General features: G+C 37.9%; 1 protein-coding gene across 1 annotated transcript in view; it reads left to right on the forward strand.

Annotated features, from left to right (window-relative positions):
- The window catches only part of PLCB4 (phospholipase C beta 4), a 295,192-nt gene that overhangs the window by 188,517 nt on the left and 82,287 nt on the right, over nt 1-24,388 (forward strand). Inside the window, exons 24-26 of the mRNA XM_042782935.1 lie at nt 265-367; nt 1,390-1,554; nt 5,258-5,462. Coding sequence (XP_042638869.1) covers nt 265-367; nt 1,390-1,554; nt 5,258-5,462 — 473 coding nt within the window. The remainder of the gene's footprint in view (nt 1-264; nt 368-1,389; nt 1,555-5,257; nt 5,463-24,388) is intronic.

The following is a 24,388-nucleotide window of genomic DNA, read 5'->3' on the forward strand; positions in this document are numbered from 1 at the left end:
TTTTTTTTTTTTTCTTTTAAAAGCAAATCTATCATTTTAGAAAATGGAGTTCTACTTTCCTTTAGAACTGTTAAAGGAACTACTTTGAAAGATTTGCTCATTACTGGTGCAGAATTTTTCTAGCTATTGCTAGAAATCATTAGTTCAGTGCTTCAAAATCCTCTGCCTAAAATCCTGGCTTGGAAATATCCAATGTCTCCAATGAGAGAGAAGTTTATAAAAACAGGAAAAAAAGAAGCTCTTCCTATACTTTTTTCCCACCAGGTACCTTCTCAAACCAGATTTCATGAGGCGACCAGATCGAACATTCGATCCCTTCTCTGAAACTCCTGTTGATGGGGTTATTGCAGCCACTTGTTCAGTGCAGGTAAGGCCCCCTGTAAATGATAGCATGTTCTGATCTTTATTAAATTTAATATGGAAATTATACTGTAAATTAACCATCAGAACTCTTCAAATAACTCTTCTTCATAGAGTAGTATAAATGTGACTAAAAGTGACATTAGGACATTCTTAAGGACTCATACTTAAAATTTTTAATGTTACATATTACAAGATCCACAAGTTACCCACAACTTTCACTTATATTCCCCTTTTTTTTCTTATGACATACTTTTTTTCCACTAGTGAAATCAATAGCTATTTTGAATGAAAGAAACCAGGCCAAAAAAAGTATATAATATATGATTCCATTTGTTATGTTGTTGTTGTTGTTATGTGCCCTCAAGTTGGACTCGACTCATAGCAACCCCTGCTTGGGTTCTGAGGCAGTATTACTACGGAAGTAGTTTGCCCCATCTTCCTTCCGAGGAGTGGCTGGTGGGTTTGAATAGCCAGCCTTCTGGTTAGCAGTCAAGTGCCTTAGGCACTACACTACCAAAGCTCCCTCCATTTGTTACGTAAATGAAAAATTCTAAAAAGACAACTAAGTTATGGTGACTGCCTCCGACTGAGGATACTAGGAGGAATGGATTACAAAAGGGCACAAAGAAACATCTGAGAGTGACAGAAATGTTTGTTATCTTACTTGGGTGATATCTACACAGATGTGCTCATATGTCAAAACTCATCTAATTGTATAATTTTAAAATGTACAGGGTGTTATATATCAATTATACCTCAACAAAGCTGTTTTAAAATTATTTGTTATAACATGAATATTTTCCTCTTTCTTTCAAGGCAGTCCTCAAAGGTACAATCTCTGCCTAGGACAGTTTTTTGCACACGGTAGTTTTTGACTAGTATTTGATTTAATAAGGCATGAGTTCATTATTTCTATAAATAATTAAAATTTCCAAAAATAAAGAGAATTTCTTACATCCTGATTACTTTTGCTACCATCAATTACAGAGTTTACCTCTCTCTCATCCTATATATGTATTGCTACAGGTCATATCAGGTCAATTCTTATCAGATAAGAAAATTGGAACATATGTAGAAGTGGATATGTATGGATTGCCCACTGACACTATACGTAAGGAATTCCGAACTCGTATGGTGATGAACAATGGTCTCAATCCAGTTTACAATGAAGAATCATTCGTCTTTCGGAAGGTAGGACATTTCAGCATGTCCAACTTGCTCTACTAACTTTGGGGCCATATTTTAGTGTAGAGATACCACGTAGTATAGGGGCTGAGTCATTCAACCCATAATGTCTTCTTTTTTCTTCTTCTTCTTCTTTTCTTTTTCCCCTCCTCCTTCTAATGGACAATGTCTGTAGTTGTCAAGACTTCTTTTTTCCCACCTGTTTGGTTCTTCCCGCTTTTTGATGGTCCTCTTCTCCTTGGAGGAACCCACCTTCTGTATGCCAATCCCAGAATTCCAGACTTTCAGTCTACTTAGAATGCCTCTTACCTGGGAGACACCATCATACATTGGAAGGTTCGTCCCTACCCTGGCCATAGCTGGTACCTTGCATTGTTCTTTCAGCTAGCAGGGCAAGTGATATGCTATATTCAAAACTAAGGTCAATAAGTGTTCTGGTGCTTCATCTCCAGAATGTGTAGCTTTTTTTTTTTTTTCCCTCCCAATACAGTGTATCCTAAGAATAATCAAAATGATCTTCTTCAGTGTTCACTTTTAATTTTTTAATCGTAGTTCCCCTTTGTTTCTCTTTTATCAGTTGAAGTTTCATGGAAAAATCCATGTGTCTCCAAGAATATCTGCTTCTGTCTCTTGCTTGTTCAGTTGTCATGACCAAAATGATGAATTGCTTCTTCTTTAGGTACAGGTTTTTCAAGTGATTCTGCTCCATTTTCATGGCATGAAACACCAGATAATCAGTGAGCTTCCAGTCTTCATAAAATAGGGATTAGCCACTTTAAAACAGAGTAACTGATTTCCAGAAACTAGAGTATGGAAGACCAATGTAGGTTAGAGGACACTGCCATTTTAAAATTTAGATTCACCCTGTAATGTTAAATGATGATCATTATCCAAATAACCTCCTATCATTGCCTTCTCTACACTTACCAGGGTATGGTGTAAATTGCATATATAACTCAGATTGCTATCTTTTTCTTCTCTGGGTTTTCTAATTTGTGATAGCTGGGTTTGTTTACAAGATGGTTAGTGTTCATCTGCATAATGAATAACCCTTACACACATTTGTAGAGATACAGAAAGTTGGCAGCAGCATTCTTTGTTTCTAATGAATAAGAAAAAGCCTGAAATATCGGACTTGTTTGCTATATTATTACTGGCCCCAGAAACAAGATGCCAATTCTGAATCCTTCACTATTGCTTTTCATTGCTATCAATGGTTCTAACTTTCTTTTCTTTCATGTCATATTATCCTTTGCATTAATCTCATAAAAGTGGCAAGTCTTTCCACTCCATATAGAGTGGATTTGGCTAACTTATAGCTTGATTTCTTCTCATCAACTTTATGTAGTCGGCATTAAATTATAACCTCCAGGTGTGAATAAGCAAAAGACCCATTGTCTGGCTTAAGAGACAGTCCTCAAATCAGCCAAGACGTCCTGGTTGCTCTTAGCCAGTAAAAAGGCATTCCTGATTAATGAACATTACATTTACCCTCATTATGTTGCTATTTTACATACTATGCCATTTGACCTCAGAATTTATGCCCATTTATTCCATTTGGAGATGGCAGGTGTAGATATATATCTTGGGATCAATGTGTGTCCGTGTTTCTAGCTGCCCTGTCTTACTGTATTTATATCACAAAATGTGCTCAAAACTGAGGAATGCAAGAAGATTCTAAATTTATATATAAATTATCTTTTATACATAAAGCTTTAAGAACAAACAAATCCTTTCTTTGTTCTTAAAAACAAGTAGAGCTAGACACAGAAGTAGCACAAGGAGTATACAAATCTCAGGATTACTTGGGGACCCAATTCCCAGGCCCAGCTCCATCATTGACCATCTATAATATTAGGAAGGTTGCTATATTTCTCACAATCTCTGTTTCCTTACCCATAATATGCATAAGGATGGGGAAAAACGACAAAGGGTGGACACCCATTCTATTTAAAATTTTTGATAAGATAATTTCCAGAAAATCTGTTCTGATCATCTTTTTTACTGATTCAGATGCTGAACCTTATACAATAAGTACACTTTAGGAATGAAAATTGATCATGAGTTTATTTTCACTATAAAAGAGTATTTAAGAACAGGATGGGCATGATCCTGCTGATGCAATGGTTACGTGTATGGCTACTAACCAAAAGGTTGGTGGTTTGAACCCACCCACCCAGCAGCTCCTTGGGAGAGTGATCTGGCAGTCTGCTTCCATAAAGATTATAGCCAAGCAAACTCTATCAGACAGTTCTACTTTGTCACATGGGGTTGCTATGAGTCAGAATGACTCATTGTCATCCGATAACAATAACAACATTGGTAATGTTCAAGGAAACTGCATTATAAAAATCAGTGAATTTATATATTAAAGGACTTTATTAATAAAGAGACAACCTACAGAGTGGGAGAAAAATTTTAAGCATATATATCAGATAAAGACCTAATATCCAAAAAATATATACAAGTTCTACCACTTAATAACAGAAAGACAAACAGCCCAATCAAAAAGTGAGCAAAGAACCTGAACAAATAGTTCACCAAAGAGGAAATTCAAGTGGCCCAGAAGCACATGAAAATTTGTTCAGTATCAATAGCTATTGTTGTTGTTGTTGTTATGTGCCGTCGAGTCAAACCCGACTCATAGCGACCCCTCCTTGGGTTTCCGAGGCAGTATCACTACGGAAGTAGGATTTCCCAACCTTCCTTCCGAGGAGTGGCTGGTGGGTTTGAACCGCCAGCCGTCTGGTTAGCAGTCAAGTGTCTTAGCCACTATGCTACCAGAGCTCCCATTCAATAGCTATTGTTGTTGTTGTTGTTATGTGCCGTCGAGTCGGCCCCGACTCATAGCGACCCCTCCTTGGGTTTCCGAGGCAGTATCACTACGGAAGTAGGATTGCCCAACCTTCCTTCCGAGTCAATAGCTATTAGGGAGATGCAAATCAAAACCACAATGAGCTCTCATGTCACAGCCATTGGAATGGCAATGGTCAAAAATAAAAAGGAAAACATCAAATGTTGACTAGGTTGTGGAGAAATTGCAACCCTTGTCTATTACTGATGGGAATGTAAGATGGAACAGCCACTATGGAAAACAGTGTGGCAGTTCCTTAAAATGTTGAACATAGAACTACCATTTGGCCCAGCAATTCCACTGTTAGGTATATACCCAAGAGACTGGAAAGCAACAACAGACATATGTACACTAGTGTTCATTGAAGATCTATTCACAATATTCAAAAGGTGAAAACAACCAAAATGTCCATGATGACTGGATAAACAAAATATATATACAGTAAATATATACAATGGAATATTACATGGCTATAAAGAGAAATGAAGGTCTGATGTATGCCACCATGTGGGTGAACCTTGACAATGATATACTGAGTAAAATGTCAGCCACAAAAGGATAAATACTGTATGATCTCACTTATATGAAATAAGCAAAAATTTAAGAACCAAAGATTATTCATGGTAGTCAGGGACAGAAAGGAGAGGGAAAGAAGAGGAAGTTTTTATTTGGGGGACATTGACTTTATGCTAAATGTGTTAGAATATTTTGGAAAAGGATAACACTAGTGGTGACATACATGAAAATCAGTGTCTTTGAATTGTGAATGTGGATGTTATGCGATGATAGTTTTGGTGTGTATATTTTCACCACAATAAAAAAATAATAATGAAAAGCCCCGTTCTTTCTTTGCAGGTGATCCTCCCAGACCTGGCTGTCTTGAGAATAGCAGTGTACGATGACAACAATAAGCTGATAGGTCAAAGGATTCTCCCACTGGATGGCCTCCAGGCAGGCTATAGGCACATTTCCCTTAGGAATGAAGGAAATAAACCATTATCACTGCCAACCATATTCTGCAATATTGTGCTTAAAACATATGTGCCTGATGGATTTGGAGGTAAGCTAAAGATTTGAGTACAGAATATGATAAGGTCTCAAATTATAAGATTATGAGGAATTTGTTGCACTCTTAAAGTAATAAATTCTGTTTCTGACAAGTGTTACCAACACTTGAAACTTGAAAAAATTAAGGGTACATAACCTAAGTTTTCATAGTAAGAAGTTAAAAGGCAAATCTAGATTATCTTTCTCTTTTTCAGCTAAATAGACTTTTATTATCTTGAAATGATTTTTTTTTGCATCATTTTTTTATTGTTATAAATATATATTTCACACAACATCGGCCAAGTCACGATTTTTCACATGCACAGTTTAGTGACAACAATTACATTAATAATATTGGGCAATCATCACCAACATTCATTGCAAATTTTCATCACCATGAACAGAACCCACTGCCATTGAGTCTATTCTGACTCATAGTGACCCCCACTGGGTTTCCAAGGCTGTATATCTTTATGCAAGGAGCTCTGGTGACATAGTGCCTAAGGCATTTGACTGCTAACCAGAAGGCTGGTGGTTCAAACTCACTAGCCACTCCTTGGAAGGAAGGTTGGGCAATCTACTTCTATAGTGATACTGCCTCGGAAACCCAAGGAGGGGTCGCTATGAGTCAGATTCAACTCCACGGCAGTGGTTCTTGCATTATATCTTTATAGAAGTAGATTGTCTCATCTTTCTCCTGTGAAGCAGCTGGTAGGTTTTAATCACCAGCCTTCTGGTTAGCAGCTAAATGCCTTATACACTATGCCACTAAATCTGTCCTGGAAGAAGTGCAGCTGGAATGCTCCTTGAAAGCAAAAATGGCCAGATTTTGTCTCACCTGTTTTGGTCATGTTATCGAGGGAAGCATCCCCTGGAGAAGAATATCATGCTTGGAAAAGTGGAGGGTCAGCAAAAAAGGGGAAGACCCTCAATGAGATGAATTGACACAATGGCTGCAATGATGGGCTCAGGTATAGCAAGGATTGTGAGGCTGGCACACGACCAAGAAGTGTTTCATTCTGTTGTGTATAGGGTTGCTATGAGTTGGAGCAACTTGACGGCACCTAACAACAACATAAATAGAAACACAATCCTTCCTAAACAATGTCTCCTCTTTTCTCCCTTCCTCCACCCCCTAAAATCCAAACCTACTGCCATCTAGTCAGTTCCAACGCACAGTGACCCTGCAGGTCAGAGTAGAACACCCCATGGGTTTGTTTTCCAAGGCTATAAATGTTTACGGAAGCAGACTGCCTCATCTTTCTCCCACAGAACAACTTTGTTGTTGTTGTTGTTTGCCGTCGAGTCAGACCCGACTCATAGCGACCCCTCCTTGGGTTTCCGAGGCAGTATCACTACAGAAGTAGATTGCACCATCTTCCTGGTGGGTTTAAAATGACCTTTCAGTTAGCAGCACAGATACTAACCACTGTGCCACCAGCTCCCCCCCATAACAACAAATACACTTTGGTTTCTACTGATTTGGCTATACTAGATATTTCATGTAAATGAGATCATATAATATTCATTCTTCTATGATTGACATACTTCACTCAACATAATATTTTCAAGTTCATCCATGCAGTAGCATGTGTTAGTACTTCATTTCTTTTTATGGCTGAGTAATATTCCATTGTGGGAGCTCTGGTAGCATAGTGGCTAAGGCATTTGACTGCTAACCAGAAGGCTGGCAGTTCACCCACCAGCCACTCCTCGGAAGGAAGGTTGGGCAATCCTACTTCCGTAGTGATACTGCCTCAGAAACCCAAGGAGGGGTCGCTATGAGTTGGGGCCGACTCGACGGCAAACAACAACAACAACAACAATATTACATTGTAAGTACTACAAGACTAAGCTTATCTTTAAGGTTCTTTCCTATCTTAAGATACAATTAACCTCATTATCATGGGTTATGTATTTGCAAATTTGCTTACTTGCTAGAATTTATTTATGACTCCAAAAGTCAATACTCACAGCTCTTTTCAGTCCTTTTTGAATATGTAAAGACATGCACAGAGCACATAGTCCCAGATGAGGTCAAACAAGGTGGCACTCTGCCCTCTTGTGTTGGCTTTCATACTATAAGCAAGTGTCCTTTTCACAGTCTATACAAGTGTGATATTTTTTGTATTGTTGTGCTTCTTGTTCGTAATTTTGCTGTTTAAACTGGCCCTAAAGCATCAGGCTGACTTGTCTCAGGTTCCTAAGCACAAAAGACTATGATAAAAATATGTGAGAAAATACATGAGTTTTAATGCTGTTGGCCATGCATTCAGTCATAATGAATCAATGATATATATTAAATAAGATGTCTTTAAGCAGAAACATACATAAAACAAAGTTATTTATAAGAAAAAGACAAATAATTCAATTAAAAATGGGCAGAAGACATAAATAGACACTTCACCAAAGATGATATTCAGGAAGCCAACAAACATGAAGAAATGCTCACGATCATTAGCCATTAGAGAGATGCAAATCAAAACAACAATGAGATAACATCTTGCCCCAGCACTAGTAGCAAAGTTCAACAAGACAGAAAGTAACAAATGTTGCCAAGGATGCAGGGAGGATGAGACTCTCATACACTGCTGGTGTAACTGTAAAATGATACAACTACTGTGGAAAGCAGTATGGTGATTCCTTAAAAGGTTGGAATTAGAAATGCCATTTGACCCAGCAATCCCATTACTAGGTAAATATCCTAAAGAAGTGAGAGGCAGGACAAGAACAGATATATGCATACTCATGTTCATCACAGCACTATTTACAATAGTGGAAAGATGGAAACAACCTAGGTGTCTATCAGCTGAGGAATGGATAACCAAACTATGGTACATACACAAAATGGAATACTATGCAACCCTAAAGAATAATGTAGAATCTGCAAAACACTACATAACATGGATGACCTTGGAGGACATTATGCTGAGTGAAATAAGTCAATCCCAGAAGGACAAATATTTTATTAGTCTGTTATTATAAAAAGTCAAGGAAAGGTTTATATATGGAAGGAAATTTTCTTTGTTGGTTACCAGGGGTGGGAGGGGAGGGGATGGAAGGGAAACTGTTAGATAGGTAGAGACAAGTATTGATTTGGGTGAAGAGAAGGACAATACACCAAATGTGAGTGATCAACACGGTGGCATTGAGGGAGAGGAAGACATAGAGAGGTGCGTGGGAGGTACAGACAACAAAGATGAACCCTGTTGCACATACAGTACTGCACTGTCAGTGATGACAAACATTGATATATGGGTGGATAGATGGGTGGACAGTCTGAATGATTAGGTAAGTCTATGAGGGGGGGAGTGTGGCCAAGACCAGGTATAGGGTTGGCAGACAGTGTTTCTACAAGAGTATTTGTATGTTCTGTAAGAATTCTGAGGTATATAGTAGAGCTGACAAGTGGCAAGGTTGTAGCCACTTCTTGGCCATAGCCAGCTACCCAGAGGGAGCAAGTAGTTGGACCTATAGGCTCGAGACCACAGTCACAGGGGATATCAAGTTCAATTGGCATAACATACTATACACACACACACACACACAAAAAAAAAAAAAAAAACATTGTTCCACATCCTACTTTGGCAAATAGTGACTGGAATCTTAAAAGCTTACAAGCGGCCACCTAGAAGCAACAATGGATCTCTCCTCATCCAGAGCAAAGAAGAATGAAGAAAACCAAAGACACATGGAAACAATTAGTCCAAGTGACTGGTACACCATGTCATCCTCAACCTATACAAATGTGAAACCAGAAGAACTAGATGGTGCCCAGCTACCACTGCTAACCACTTGGAGGAGTATCTCTGTAGGAGATTCTGGATAGAGTGGGAGAACAATGTGGAACAAAACTCAAAATTAATTAAAGAAAAAAAAGGATCAGGTTTGCTGGTCTGATGGAGCCTGATGGAACCACAGAGACTATGGCCCCTAGTTGCCCACTAGGTCTGAAACTGAACCCACTCCTGTGGCTTCCAGCCAAACAAAAGACAGGCATATGAGCTGAACATTTACATCGGGTGGATACACTCCTTGGAGAGATCGGTCATGGGAGAATAGAAGAGCTGTGTTTGCACAGAGAGACAGGTTGGGGGCCAGGAGTGCATGGGAGGGAAGGACACAGGGAAGAGGTAACTATGGGGAGGAAGTAAGAAGGGAGCTGCTTCACTGTGGTGAATTGTAATTAATGTCATGAGACAAAGTGTATGTGAGTTGCTGTATGAAAAGTGCATTTGCTCTGTAAACTGTCACCCAAATCACAATGAAAAAATTAAAAAAAAAAAAAAAAGGTATTTATTGATCATTTCATGAAAATTTTGTGACCTGAGACTCACAGGTACCTAGCTCTATGTTTCCCAAGGATCAGTGGTTAAGTTCACTGATTCAATATTTGCAGCAACTTTATAGAACATAGCTACCACAAATTAAAATTGACAGTACTATAATTTTATGTTGTTTATCAACTTGTATAAATATGTTTTAGAAGGATACATTTACACCAGCAATCAAAGATGGGACTGGATGAGCATATAATGAGAGGAGATCAGAGGCCTGCAGTTTGTGTGCATAACAGCATGTCGCCCTGTGGAAAACCCCAGAAAGCTGCCTGTATTGCAGCACAGTGATGACAAGGAGTTATAAGCCAATGAATTTAATGATGTCGCATATACTTGCATTTTGAAAGGAGGGAATACATGATAAACACAAAATACATTTTAGAAATAGTTCTATAAACAAATATGGTGAAAGATTTTAAAGTGTTGCTGCTAGGTGGGGTAAATTTCAAATGAAACTCTTTGTAATTTCCAGGAAAATGTGCCATTTGAATAGAAAAAGGAAAAGAAAGATAGTTTATTGAGCTTCTACTTGGAGATTGTCTATTGTTGTGGGCCTGATTGGATGCTATCTCACTGAGGTCACTGTGCAGATACTGCATCAGAATACTGACTAAAGCCCAGTGGTTTATTGTCTATTTTACCTTGTATAAGTTATGCTTAACCTTTTTCTTTTTAGAGATAGCAAGTCTCTGCCTCATAAAACCAAAATTCCAAACTTACTGCCATCCAGTTGATTCTGACTCATAGCGACCCCCTTGGGTTTCCGTGGATGTAAATCTTTATGGAAGCAGGTTGCCTCATCTTTCTTCCATGGAGCAGCTGGCAGGTTCATACCACTGACCTTTTGGTTAACAACCAACTGCCTTAACCTTGGCACCATCAGAGCTACTTTCCTACCTCATAAGTGGGGATTAAATGAACTCTTGGGACAGTACCTGAACAGGGCAATTTCTCCATTGATGTTAGCCAAAGTTTTAAAAAGTCTATGAAGAACTGATTGGTCATATTTTATTCCCCCTAACTTCTTTAGTTTTGGGAAAGTGCTACAGTAAATTTTTTGCCAGGAGAGGTTCTTGTTAAGATGGCATCTTCAATACATACACCATAAGCCCCGGCAACAAAGACTTGTGAAACTAAGTAAAACAGACACAAATAACAACCTCAGATTCCAGAATATCAACTGGAGACTTGAAGAAACAAACTGGGTACCCATTGGAATGAGAAACTGAACGAGGCCAGCAGGAAAACAGAGATTCATGGATCAACTACACCTTCCCTGCAATGTAACACAATGTGGCCATTTGGGGATGAGAAGATTTCCATCCAATAAGTTGAACAAACTCCACACAATATATACCCCAAAAGAAGTTCACCAAGATTTATCATAATCACACTTTCCAGAACCAAGACAAAGAAAGAATACTGAGAACAGCTCAAGAAAAGCAAATATTATCCACACAGTGGCCTCAATAAGACGAAGCACTGATTTCGCATCAGAAAACACACAGGCAAGAAGAAAGCAATGGGATGCTATATGCAAAGCTCTGAAAGAAAATAATTGCCAGCCAAGAATCATATATGTAGCAAAATTGGCTTTCAAAAGTGAGGGTAAAATTAGGACATTCCCAGATAAGCAGAAATTAAGGGACTTTGTAACTACCAGACCAACTCTACAACAAATATTAAAGGGAGCCCTTGAAAAAATAAAGAAACAACATCAGATAATGTCACGTGATGGCATCACCAGAATACCAAGCCAGGTAAAGACTTCAAAAAAGTAAAATAAAGGGATAAAACTGATTAAAGGGAAACAGAGATAATAAACTTGCAAACAATGACAACTTCAAATCAAAAGGGCAACTGAATGTTACAGTTTTTAAACTTCCATATGAAAAGGAAGTCAAAGCTCAAGATATAACAGACTTTTAAATTTAAGATGATAAATGTAAACTTTAGGGTAAACACAAAGAAAAGCAACAAATCTACCCAACAAAACAAAGAAGAAGAAAGTCAAAAAAGAGTCATAAACATAAAAACAACAATAGCAAATGAATGGAAAAGAAAATCCATATGCAAAACAAACTCATCAAAGTAAAAAATAAAGAAACTGTAAACACCACAAAAAAAAAATAAAAAAAGCATAACAAAATGGCAGCAATAAATCCACATTTATCTACACAATGTAAATGGATGAAATGGCCAATCAAGAGGCAGGGAATGGCAGAATAGATATTGAAAAAAAAGACTCACCAATATGTTGTCTACAAGAGACACACCTTAGACATAAAGACATAAACAGTTTGCAAATCAAAGAATGGAAAGAAATACCAATGGAATAGAATTAAGAACCCAGAAGTAAATCCATCGATCTAATGGCAGCTGATTTTTCACAAAAGGTCAAAGTCCATTCAATGGGGAAAAAACAGTCTCTATAACAGATGATCCAGGGAGCTCTGGTAGCATAGTGGCTAAGACACTTGCCTGCTAACCAGATGGCTGGCGGTTCAAACCCACCAGCCACTCCTTGGAAGGAAGGTTGGGCAATCCTACTTCCGTAGTGATACTGCCTCGGAAACCCAAGGAGGGGTCACTATGAGTCGGGTTTGACTCGATGGCACATAACAACAACAACATAACAGATGATCCTAGCAAAACTGTGTATCTATTTGCAGAAAAACGAAATACAAACCATACCTGACAACATATATAAAAACTAACTCCAAATGGATCAAAGACCTAAATGTTAAAATTGAAATTATAAAATTCCTGGAAGAAAATATTGGAACAAAACTATGAGTCCAAAATTTCTTAAGAAACAAGATTGTCAAATGCAACTACAAATGCATGAACAACAGAAGACAAATTAGATAACTGGGACCTTCTAAAAATTAAATACTAAGGTTCATCAAAAAACTATAAAAAGAGTAAAAATAGAACCTAAGGATTGGGCAAAAATCTTGGGAATAATATATATCTAAAGATATCTAAAGTATGTAGACAGTTATAACAATTCAGTAACAGAAGAAAAACAATCCAATTGAAAAATGGGCAAAGGACATGAACAAACTCTCACATGAAAAGATACTCACAATCATTAGCCATCAGAGTCAAAACTATATTGAGATATCATCTCACCACTGCAAAGATGGAACCAATGAAACAGAAAGCAACAAATGCTAGTGAGGTTGTGGGGAGCTAATCCACTGCTGGTGGAATTGTAAAATAGTGCAACCACTATGGAAAACTGTATGGTACTTCTATAAAAAACTGTTGTTGATGTTATGTGCCATCGAGTCAGACCCGACTCATAGCGACCCCTCCTTGGGTTGCCAAGGCAGTATTACTGCAGAAGTAGATTGCCCAACCTTCCTTCCGAGGAGTGGCTTGTGGGTTTGAACCGACACCCTTCTGGTTAGCAGTCAAGTGCCTTAGCCACTATGCTGCCAGAACTCCTTTACTAGAAATTGAAAAAACCTGTGAACAAGCAATCCCATTCCTTGGTATATGTCATAAAGATCTAATACCAGTGACATGAATAGATATATGCACATCTATGTTCCTTGCAGCAATATTCATAATAGCAAAAAAGATGGAACAACCTAAGTGTCCCTCAGTGGATGAATGAATAAACAAAATGTGGTATATACATACAATAGAATACCACACAGGTGTAAAGAATAATAATGAGTCTGTGAAACATCTTGTTTTTGTTGTTAGGCACCATCAAGTTGGCTCCAACTCATAGGGACCCTATGTACAACAAAAGGAGCCACTACCTGGTTCTGTGCTAACCTCACAATCCTTGCTGTATCTGAGCCCATCATTGCAGCCACTGTGTCAATCCATCTCCTTAAGGGTCTTCCCCTTTTTTACTGACCCTTCACTTTACCAAACATGATATCCTTCTCCAGGGAATGGTACCATCTAATAACCTGAGCAAAGTAGGTTACACGAAGTCTGACCATTCCTACATCCAAGGAACATTCCAGCTGCACTTCTTCCAGGACAGATTTGTTAGTTCTTCTGGCAGTCCATGGTACTTTCAGTATTTTTCGACAACACCACAACTCAAAAGCATTAACTCTTCTTCGATCTTCCTTATTCATTGTCCAGCTTTCACATACATTTGAGGTGATTGAAAATACCACGGCTTGGGTTAGGCATACCTTGATCTTCAAAGAGATATCTTTGCTCTTCAGCACTTCAAAGAGGTCTTTTGCAGCCCAGGGCAGTACAGTCTGATTTCTTGACTGCTGCTCCCATTGGTGTTGATTGTGGAATCAAGTAATATGAACGTTTGACAACTTCAATCTTTTCTCCATTTGTCATGATTCTGCTTATTGGTCCAGTTGTGAGGATTTTCATTTTCTTTTATGTTGAAGTGTAATCCATAGTGCAGACTGTAGTCTTTAATCATCATCAGTAAGTCCTTCAGGTCATCTTCACTTTCAGCAAGCAAAGTTATGTCATCTGCAGGTTGTTAATGCGTCTTCCTCCAATCCTGATGCCACTCTCTTCTCCAGATAGTCCAGCTTCTTGGATTATTTGCTCAGCATACAGATTGAGGAAGTATGGTGTAAGTATACAACCCTGATGCACCTCCTTACTGACTTTATACTATGCAGTATCCCTTCATTCTATTTGAATGACAGCCTCCTGGTCTGTGTACAAGTTCCTCGTGAGCACAATTAAGTGTTCTGGAATTCCCATTCTTCTCAATGTTATCCATAGTTTATTATGATCCACACAGCCAAATGCTTTTGCATAGTCAATGACTAAGATGTGAAACATCTTACAACATGGTTAAATCTGGAGGACATTTTGCTGAGTGAGATAATGCAAGCACAAAAGGACAAATACTGTATGATCCCATTTTTATAAAAAGACAAAAATAAGTATATGTACAGAAATCAGTGTTCTTCAGTGGTTACTAAGGATGGGAGGACAAGGGAGGGGAAATCACTTTCTGGGCAATAGACATTTGTTAGTTTTGGTGATGGGAAAGGTAACATCAAAAGCTCATGAAATGAACACAACTTAACCAAGGTAAATGATGACAATAAGGAATACACAAGAATAAAGAACATTATTAGTAAATGCAATAACATATATGATTTGACAACAGTAGCAGTAACAACTGAAAAATACATAAGTGTTTACAGAGGTAGATATGTATGCATGTATGTGTAGCAAGGTGTAAGTGTACATATATATGGGAGCATATATAAGTGTATCTGTAGGCATGGCTATATATATGTTTGTGTGTGCTGCACATGGATTCATATATATAATAAAGCACAAAGGGGACACAGTCACAGATACCTCCCAGATATAACCAAACACCTTGCAGGATTAGTTTACTGGGCTTGAAGGTATAGGACCATAGTCTTGTAGGACATTTCAGTCAATTGGCAACAAGTAGTCTACAACATTTACATTCTACATCCTAGTTTGGTAAGTAGTGTCTGGGGTCTTAAAAGCTTGTGAGCAGCCATCTAAGATATAGCTATTTGTCTCTCTTCCTCTGGAGCAAAAGAGAAAGAAGGAAACCAGACTCAAAGAAAAAAAATCTCTTTTACAGGAACAATTGTTTACACAAACCATTTCCTCACCTATCCAGAGACCAGAGAACTAGATAGTACCCGGCTACCACTACTGAATGTTCTGCTCATGGCTGTAATAGATGGTCCTATATAAAATGGGAGAAAATTGTAGAACAAAACTCATCTTTAAAAAAAAAAAAAGAGGGCAGATTCACTGGACAGCAGACACTAACTAGAAGAACCCCTGAGATTATCACCCTGAGAGATCCTTTAAACTTTGAACTGAGACTACTCCCAGAGGTCAAATTCAGCTAAATAATAGATTAGCTCATAGAATAAATATTATCATGTGAGTACTGTGCCCCTTTTATTTTTAAAATAATTATGAGACCAAACAGTAAACATCTACCCTAAAGCAAAGATGAGAATGTCAGAGGGTGGACAGGGAAGCAAGAATAATTGAAATGGAATAACCAGAATGGAAATAATGTTGACACAATCTGGAAAATGTAACCAATGTCTTGAAACAATATGTATAGATATTGTTAAATGAGAACCTAAATTTCTGTGTAAACTTCAACCAAAAACTCAATAACATATATATATATATTTTTTTTTTTAATTATATTGTGATTTGGGTGAAAGGTTGCAGATTAAATTCATCTTCCGTATATGAGTTCACATACACTTTGTCTCATGACATTGACTGCAATCTCCTACAATGCAACAGCTCTCCTCCCACTTACTCCCCATAGCCATCTCTTCCCTGTGTCCTTCCCTCCCATGCACTCCTGACCCCCAAACTGTCTCCCTGTGCATACACAGCCCTTCTACTCTCCCATGAATCAATGATGTATTTTTTAAGAAATTATTTTTGTCATAAGCAATTCATTATTCTAAGAAAAATCTCTTACTTCTTTGAGAAATTTCAGAATTCCAGTGAATAAGTAACAATATTGGGATTATATTTAAGCACCAACAACTCTATATTCTATGTATTTTTTTGTAATTTATTTTATTTTTGTTGTTGTTTTTAAGAATATACACAGCAGAACATACACCAATTCATTCAACAATTTCTACATATACAATTTAGTGACATTGATTACATGATTAAAGTGTCCAATGTGCAACCATTCTCACCCTTCTTTTCTGAACTGACACTGCTCCATTAACATAAACTCACAGCCTCCAAGTTTTCTATCTAATCTTTTGAGTTGCTCTTGTCAGTTTTATCTCATATAGATAGTTATTTAAAGAACACAGATCAAGGCAGACACTCTTTACTAGTTAAGCTAAACTATTGTTTGGTTTTAAGAAGAATCTGATCATTTTGGTTTAAGGTTTAAAGATTATCTCAGGGCAGTAATTTAGGGGCTTAATCCAGCCTTCACGGCTCCAGAAATTCTGGATTTCATGAGAATTTGAAACTATGTTCTATATTTTCTCCCTTTTGATCAGGATTCTTCTATAAAATATGTCATCGAAACTTTAGTAGTGATAACCAGGAACCATCTAGTTCCTGGTTTTCAGACATATTGTACAGTTAGAGTAATTGAAACAACCTGGCACTGGTATAGTAATTGACACATGACCAATGGAATAGAATTGAGAGTCCAGAAATAAAACCGAACATCTATGGATGCTAAGTCCTTTTGATAATGAAAGAAGAATCTCTTCAATAAATGATGTTGGGAAAGTTGGATTTCCATATGCAAAAAGATGAAACAGAATCCATTCCTCACACCATACACAAAAACAAACTCAAAATGCATTAAAGACCTAAATGTGAAAGCTAAAATCATAAAATTCTTAGGAAAGAAATGCAGGGACAATCTAAAAGAAGAAGCACATGCAACAAAAGAAAAAAATAAATAAATGGAACCCCATAAAAATTAAAAACTATGGTTCATCAGAAGACTTTACCAAAAAAGGGAAAAGACAAGCTACGAACTGGGAGAATATGTTTGGAAACAATATTTCCAATAAGAATCTAATAACCAAAATGTGTGTTAAACTTCAATAACTTAACAACAAAACAACAAATAACCCCATCAAAAATGGACAAAGGACTTGAATAGACATTTTATGAAAGAGGAGATTCAGATGGCCACCAAACACATGAAAAGATGCACATCATTAGCTATCTAAAATATGCAAATAAAAAGCACAATGAGATACAATTTCATTCCTGCTAGGATAAGATTATAAAAGAAGCAGAAAATAAAAAATGCTGATAAGGATGTGGAGAATTTGGAAACCTTGCCCATTGTTGGTGGAGATGCAAAATTGTATAACATTGTGGAAAAGAATGTGGTGGTTCCTCAGAAAACTAAAAATAGAACTACCATATGATGTAGCAATTCCACTGCTAGGAATATACTCAAGGAACTTATTCTATGAAAATTTTAAATATATTTAAATCTCAGTAACATCAGGTGGGTAGTATCATTTTATAGAAATAAGACAGATGTTGCAAAAGTTTTTTTTCAAATTAAAGCAGTCTCTTAAACGAGTTTGGACATCAGTAGAAGCTTCCAGTCACCTATTTGTTGAGGTTCTGTTCCATCAGGTCACCACATGATGATTAATCCCTAATGATGGTCCTTTCACAGTTGCCCTTAACTGACCCTACCGTCTTCCATATAGTACTTTCTAGAGGCCTTGGACTCAGCGTCACCACCATTCCTTCTCATATTAGACAGGTTTAGAGCCAATATTTTTCCATTGTGACCCTCTTCAATTCATATAGTAGTTGCTGTTAGCTGCAGTTGAATTGTCCCCCAACTCATGGTAAACCAATGCACAATAGGATCTCACTGTTATGATCCATAGAGTTTTCATTGGCTGATTTTCAGAAGTAAATTATCACACCTTTCTTAGGCTGTGTTAGTTTGGAAGCGCTATGAAACCTGTTCAGCATAATAGCAACACACAAATCTACACTAACAGATGAGTGGTGGATACCTTAAGGTGCACTAGTGGGAAGTTGAACCCGGATTTCCCACATGGAGGTCATGAATTCTGCCACTGAACAGCAACCACCCTCTTCCACTCATGTTAGTTCCATTTTCCTTTCTTGCCCCTCAGCCAACAGAGGCAAGTAATATTAGTGCAGCTCTCCTTGTTACTACATTCTAATAACTCCCCAAACCAAGGTAAAACAACAACCAGACTCACTGCCATCAAGTCGATTCTGACTCATAGCAATCCCCATTGGTTTTCTGTAAATCTTTACAGAAGCAGGTTGCCTCATCTTCCTCCTGCTAATAACTCCCACCAAAAAAAAAAAAAAAAAAAAACCTCACTACCGTCGACCGGATCCTGACTCATAGCAACCCTTCCTTGGGTTTCCAAGGTGGAATCTCTACAGAAGTAGATTGCCTAGTCTTCCTTCTGAGGAGTGGCTGGTGGGTTTGAACTGCCAGCCTTCTGGTTAACAGTCAAATGCCTTAGACACTATATACCACCAGAGCTCCCAACCAAACTCATAGCAACCCCTCCTTGGGTTTCCAAGGCGGTATCACTACGGAAGTAGATTGCCCAATCTTTCCAGGACACACAAATAGCAGAGCAAAGATGGCCACCATGCAATTATGAACTCTTCATAGACAATTCTGTTTCCCCAGTGGCCTACATGTAAAATGCACCTGGAATGAAAAATAGAACTTAAGTCTCTTAACCATCAGAACCTCAACTTTGACGTGAAAAGAAAATAATGGCATTTAGGAGAGAGATGACTAGGAATGCATTGAGAAGACTCACTTTAATATTTTCAATGACATTTTGCTACTGCACAAAAAGAAAAAACAGTCCTCTCTTTTACTCCCACATTCATATGTAAAATAGAATTAATAGACTGGGTGTGAGTGTGAGACCGGGAGTACTGAGCTGTTGTCAATGTTTTATATGTAGCTGCAAACACCACTGACGATGGCATTACCCATCGCAGCAGCTTTATCCCTGTAAGCCACTGTTTTTTGGGGACAAGAAATAATTCCAGGATGAATGACAATTAAATGAGCATCAGTATTTCTTTTGTCCCACCCACCCTTGCTTTTGATGGGTTTTCTCATATGTATTTCTTTTATTGATTCTGAACGTTAGGGAGGTGAAAAGATAAGTGAATTGATGCTGTCCTTCCAAATTATAGGAAGCCTCAGCATTATATTTAAATGTCATTCTGTGTGGTGTTTCTTGAGCTTTGCATCAGTTTGTTCCTTGAGCAGAGCTTATTATTGCTTCTTAATTATAGATATGTCTCCTCTTTTACAACTAGGCTATTTATGTTCACAAAAATAAGGTGACCTTTTGTTTATTTGGCCCTTCCCCTTTCTACCTCTCTTAGGATGAATCACAGAGGTGCCTAGCCTATTCTGCCCCTGTCTCCCTCTACAAAGATAGTTGGAGCCCCTGGGTAGTTCAAAAGGTTGGTACACTCAGTTGCTAAATGAAAGATTGGAATTTTGAGTCCACCCAGAGGTGCCTTGGAAAAGTCCTGGTGATCTACTTGTGAAAAATCACCTCTTGAAACCCTGCAGAGCACAGTTCTAGTCTCACACACGTGGGGTCATCATGAATCAGGGTCAATTTGACAGCCACTAGTACAAAGATAGTTGGCTATTTCTAATATCATAGATTTCCAGAGGAGGCTTTTCTTCCATTAAGGTGCCATTCCTCAGTTTGATCTCAATACTTCATGACACAATTTAAAGTAGTTCATGTTGTCCTATTCATCATGGATGCCAAAATGCCTTCTCTCTTAAATACTTGTTGGAAACGTAATTTGCATAATAACAATGCTATCCATGTTTTATGGCCTCTTTTGAACTATGAAAACTATTCCTCCAAGAAGAAAAGCTCTAGAGGTGAAGGGCAAGATGGATTATGGTGAAATATATTGGAAATTACTAGGCTGTGAGGTGCAGACAGTCTTTGTTCTTGGTTCCTGAGAGCTGGACCACACCTGATGCTAATGAGTTGGGGGCTGGCCAGAGCAAAAGAGACACTTGGTGGCCTGATGTTGACTGTCCTCAGGAGGTGTGATATAACCTATCATGACCACATGGTGAGACCAATAAAGGCCTAGAACTCTAAGTCTCAGAGAGCTTCCTGGTTGACAAGAACACATGGCCATGGAAGGGTAGCACAACACCTGGGACATGGAAGGTCTGCATTGGGAACCCTCCTAGACCTTGCTATAAGGATATCTTTGTATCCTTTTTGGCTATAATAAATCTGTAATCGTAAGTTGGGTGTACTTTCCATGAGTTCTGTGAGTTGTTCCAGAGAATTACTGAACCCAAAGCCAGTAGGTCAGAAAGTAAGGGTATCCTGAGGATTCCTCAAACTTACAGCTGGTGCCTACCAATTTGGCAATGAGAAAGACAGTGTTCTTGCAATTTGTGAACTCTGACCTAGCTATGGATGGCTAGGGTCAGAGGGTGTGGCATGTGGGTGGTTAGGGACAAGGATGGAGAGGTGGGAATGGCAGGACTAGATCAATCTTATTTTGGAAATTGATTCATGCTGATCCTTAGTGCACATAGGCTAAGAAAATCTAAACAGGCTTTTTATTGCATAGACCCTTGAGATGAATGCCCCAGAGTGGGAGAAGTGTAAGCATTTCCCAATCTTATTTGACCAGAGGATGCTTTCACCCTGAGCACCTACTGTATCTTCTACAAACTGGTCTAAGAAATGCCATCTGGGAAATGGTTAATCTTGGTAGATGCTGAAAGAGCTAATCCATAATCATAGTTAGGGCAAGTTGTTCTTTATTAGCCTCGAGGGAGCTCTGGTAGCATAGTGGCTAAGGCACTTGACTGTTAACCAGAAGGCTGGCGGTTCAAACCCGCCAGCCACTCCTTGGAAGGAAGATGGGGCAATCTATTTCCGTAGTGATACTGCCTCGGAAACCCAAGGAGGGGTCGCTATGAGTCGGGTCCGACTCGATGGCACATAACAACAGCAACAACAAGGGAGAAAATGTACCATTCTGCTGCCTCTACCTCTTGATAAGTGAGAAGTAGGGGAGTGAGGAATATGAGGGAACTTGGGCCAGGATTGAGCACAGAGGTCAACCGTGATGAAGTCCAGGTGCTAGTCAGTGCTCAGGACTGAGACACTCTATTGCTTGAAAAGCAGTGGTTAAACAAACAAAAAATGGTGTTCTCCTGAAACATCAGTAAGTATCTGAAAGTCTGTAATAAGAAGTCACTATCTTCTTTTCAGTTCTAGGGACACCTAAATTGATGCTTTCAGCTCAATATGGAAGTAAGGAAGGATGGGCGGGGAAGAGGGAGGGGAATACCAGAGTATACATGGAAAGCCTTCACTAGCAGAGAATAGCCTCTTAGAAATGGCAAGTAAACCCAGAAATAGATGGAGTTTTTAAAAAGTATACAAATAAGCAAAACTAAGTCTAAAAGACAGAAACAAATGAAAAAAAGCAAACATTTCTTTTTAAGAAAGGTTCTGGAGACCTAGCTGTGGCTGGCAACTTTCTACAAAATTTTAGCTCATCCTGTTGGATTCTGTAAAATCAGAGATTTGTGTCCATACATCTCTATGATATTGTTGTTAGGTGCCATAGAGTTGATTCTGACTCACAATAACCCTCTATACGACAAAACACTGACCGTTTCTGTACCATTGCCACAGTCCTTGCTGTGTTTGAGCCCACTGCTGCAGCCACTGTGTCTGTCCATTTTGTTGAGGGTCTTCCCCTTTTTCACTGACCCTCTACTTTACCAAGCATGATGTCCTTCTCCAGGGACTGGTCCCTCATGATAACATGCCCAAAGTACGTGAGACAAAGTCTCGCCATTCTCACTTCTAAGGAACAATCTGGCTGTACTTCTTCCAAGACAGATTTGTTTGTCCTTCTGGCAATCTCCATGGTGTATTTAATATTCTTCACCAGCACCATAATTCAAAGGCATCAATCTTTTTCAGTCTTCCTGTTAGTACAATAGGTTTACATTCTAGATAGGCACATTCATGTGCCAGTGTGTGCTGATTAGAGTTTTTCAATTAATTGTTACTACAATAGTTTGTCTTGGAATCTGAATCAAATGGGGTATAGGCAGGCACTGTATTCCCCTAATAAGAGGAAGACTGATACAATGTCAAATTGGCACCAAAGAATGATATTAGGTTTACTTGAATATGCAAATTTGGCCAAGAATATAGTTATTTTTTTAATTGTAAAGTATATATATATATATATATATATATATATATATATATTTGTCAATTCTACTTTTATCTGTGTACTATTTAATGACACCAATTACATTAATCATTGTGTGCAAATGTCACCAAAATCATTGTCAAGTTTTCCATCACCATCAGAAACTCAATGCTTTCTAAACAGTGGTGGTGTAGTGCCTAAGGCATTTGACTGCTAACCAGAAGACCGGTGGTTCAAACCCAACAGCCACTCCTCATAAGGAAGGTTAGGTGATCTACTTCTGTAGAGATACCGCCTTGGAAATCCAAGGAGGGTCACTATCAGTCAAATTGACTTGATGGCAGAGAGTTTGCTTTTTGGTTTTTTTTTTACTCCTGGTAACCACTAATAAAGTTTTCCTCAGATATTTTTTATTGGCTGAGACAAGGAAAAGTAATTTTCAAGTAGAATTAAATTATACAAGTATATAGATGAGTGTGATTTTCTAGTTCTACATTTCTTTAAATAAGGATTGTGAGGATGGTGAATCTTCATGAACAATGATAACTCCTACCTGATGAGTTTAATCATGTGTCTTTGTATGAAAGATTTGCACCTAAGAATTTAAGTAACATTTTTTAATCACAATTGGTAATCAAATTTATTGGTGCTTTCATTGCCCTCTTTTTTTTTTTTACTGTGTTAAAATATATATAACAAAACATTTGCGATTTTAACCTTTTTTAAGTGTACGATTCAGTGACATTGACTATATTCATCATGTTGTGCAACCATCACTACTATCCACTTTCAAATATTTCTGATCCCCCTACACTGAATCTCAGTGCCTCTTAAGTAATAACTCCTCATTCCTCCTCCCTCTAGCCCCTGGTAACCACTAGTAAACTTCTGTCTCTATGTATTTACCTATTCTAGATATTTCATATAAGTGGAATCATACAACATTGATATGCATAATGTTTGTCAGCACAATGTTCTCAAGGTTCATTCGTGTCATAGCAACTTCATTTCTCTTTAGGGCTGGATAATATCCTATATACCACAGTTTGTTTATCCATTCATCTGTTGATGGGCACTTGGGCTGTTTCTACCTTTTGGCTATTGTGAATAGTGCTGCAGTGAACATTTGTGTACCTGTTTCTCTCTTAATTCTGCTTTATTGTTTTCTTAATATTCAATTCTTCCATTCATTATTCTTTAGCAACCATTTTGAAGCTTATTAGAAGCTGCTATATTATGTAACTGAACTGTTAGTTTTCTGATTAAAAAAAAAGATGAAGAAATTGCACAAAAATATCACTCACATAATCATTTGCTACAAAAAAATTGAGAACTCATCTAAATAGCTACCAATGAGAACTAGTTTGATAGATATATTCAAAGCAACATTACCCATTCACTAAAAATAGTTTTCAGAGCTTTTCAAATATAATTTAATCTAATAATGCATGAAAGACATATTATGTAATTTTAAGTATACCATATAAATATGTATTCATGTGGAAAAATTAGACAAGCATAAACAAAAATGAAAATAGTTTGGATAGGATGGAAAGATCATGGATTCTTTTATTCTTTAATGTTTTACTATATTTTAAAGAGCTCTGGTGGTTCAGTGGTTAAAGCATTTGGCTGCTAACTAAAAAGCTTAGCTGTTTGAACCCACGAGCTGCTGCATAGGAGAAAGATGAAGCAGTGTACTTCTGTAAAGATTTATAGCCTTGGAAACCCTATGGAGCAGTTCTGCTCTATCCTAAAGGGTTTCTATGAATTGCAATCAACTTGATTCCAGTGGGTTTATATGAGTTTTATAAGAGGTTTTAAGTGATTAAAATATTATATGTTACTTATACTAGAAGGA

Source organism: Orycteropus afer, unplaced genomic scaffold, assembly GCF_000298275.1.
Source record: "Orycteropus afer afer isolate SDZICR_OR568_19922 unplaced genomic scaffold, OryAfe1.0 scaffold00529, whole genome shotgun sequence".
Classification (NCBI taxonomy): domain Eukaryota; kingdom Metazoa; phylum Chordata; class Mammalia; order Tubulidentata; family Orycteropodidae; genus Orycteropus; species Orycteropus afer.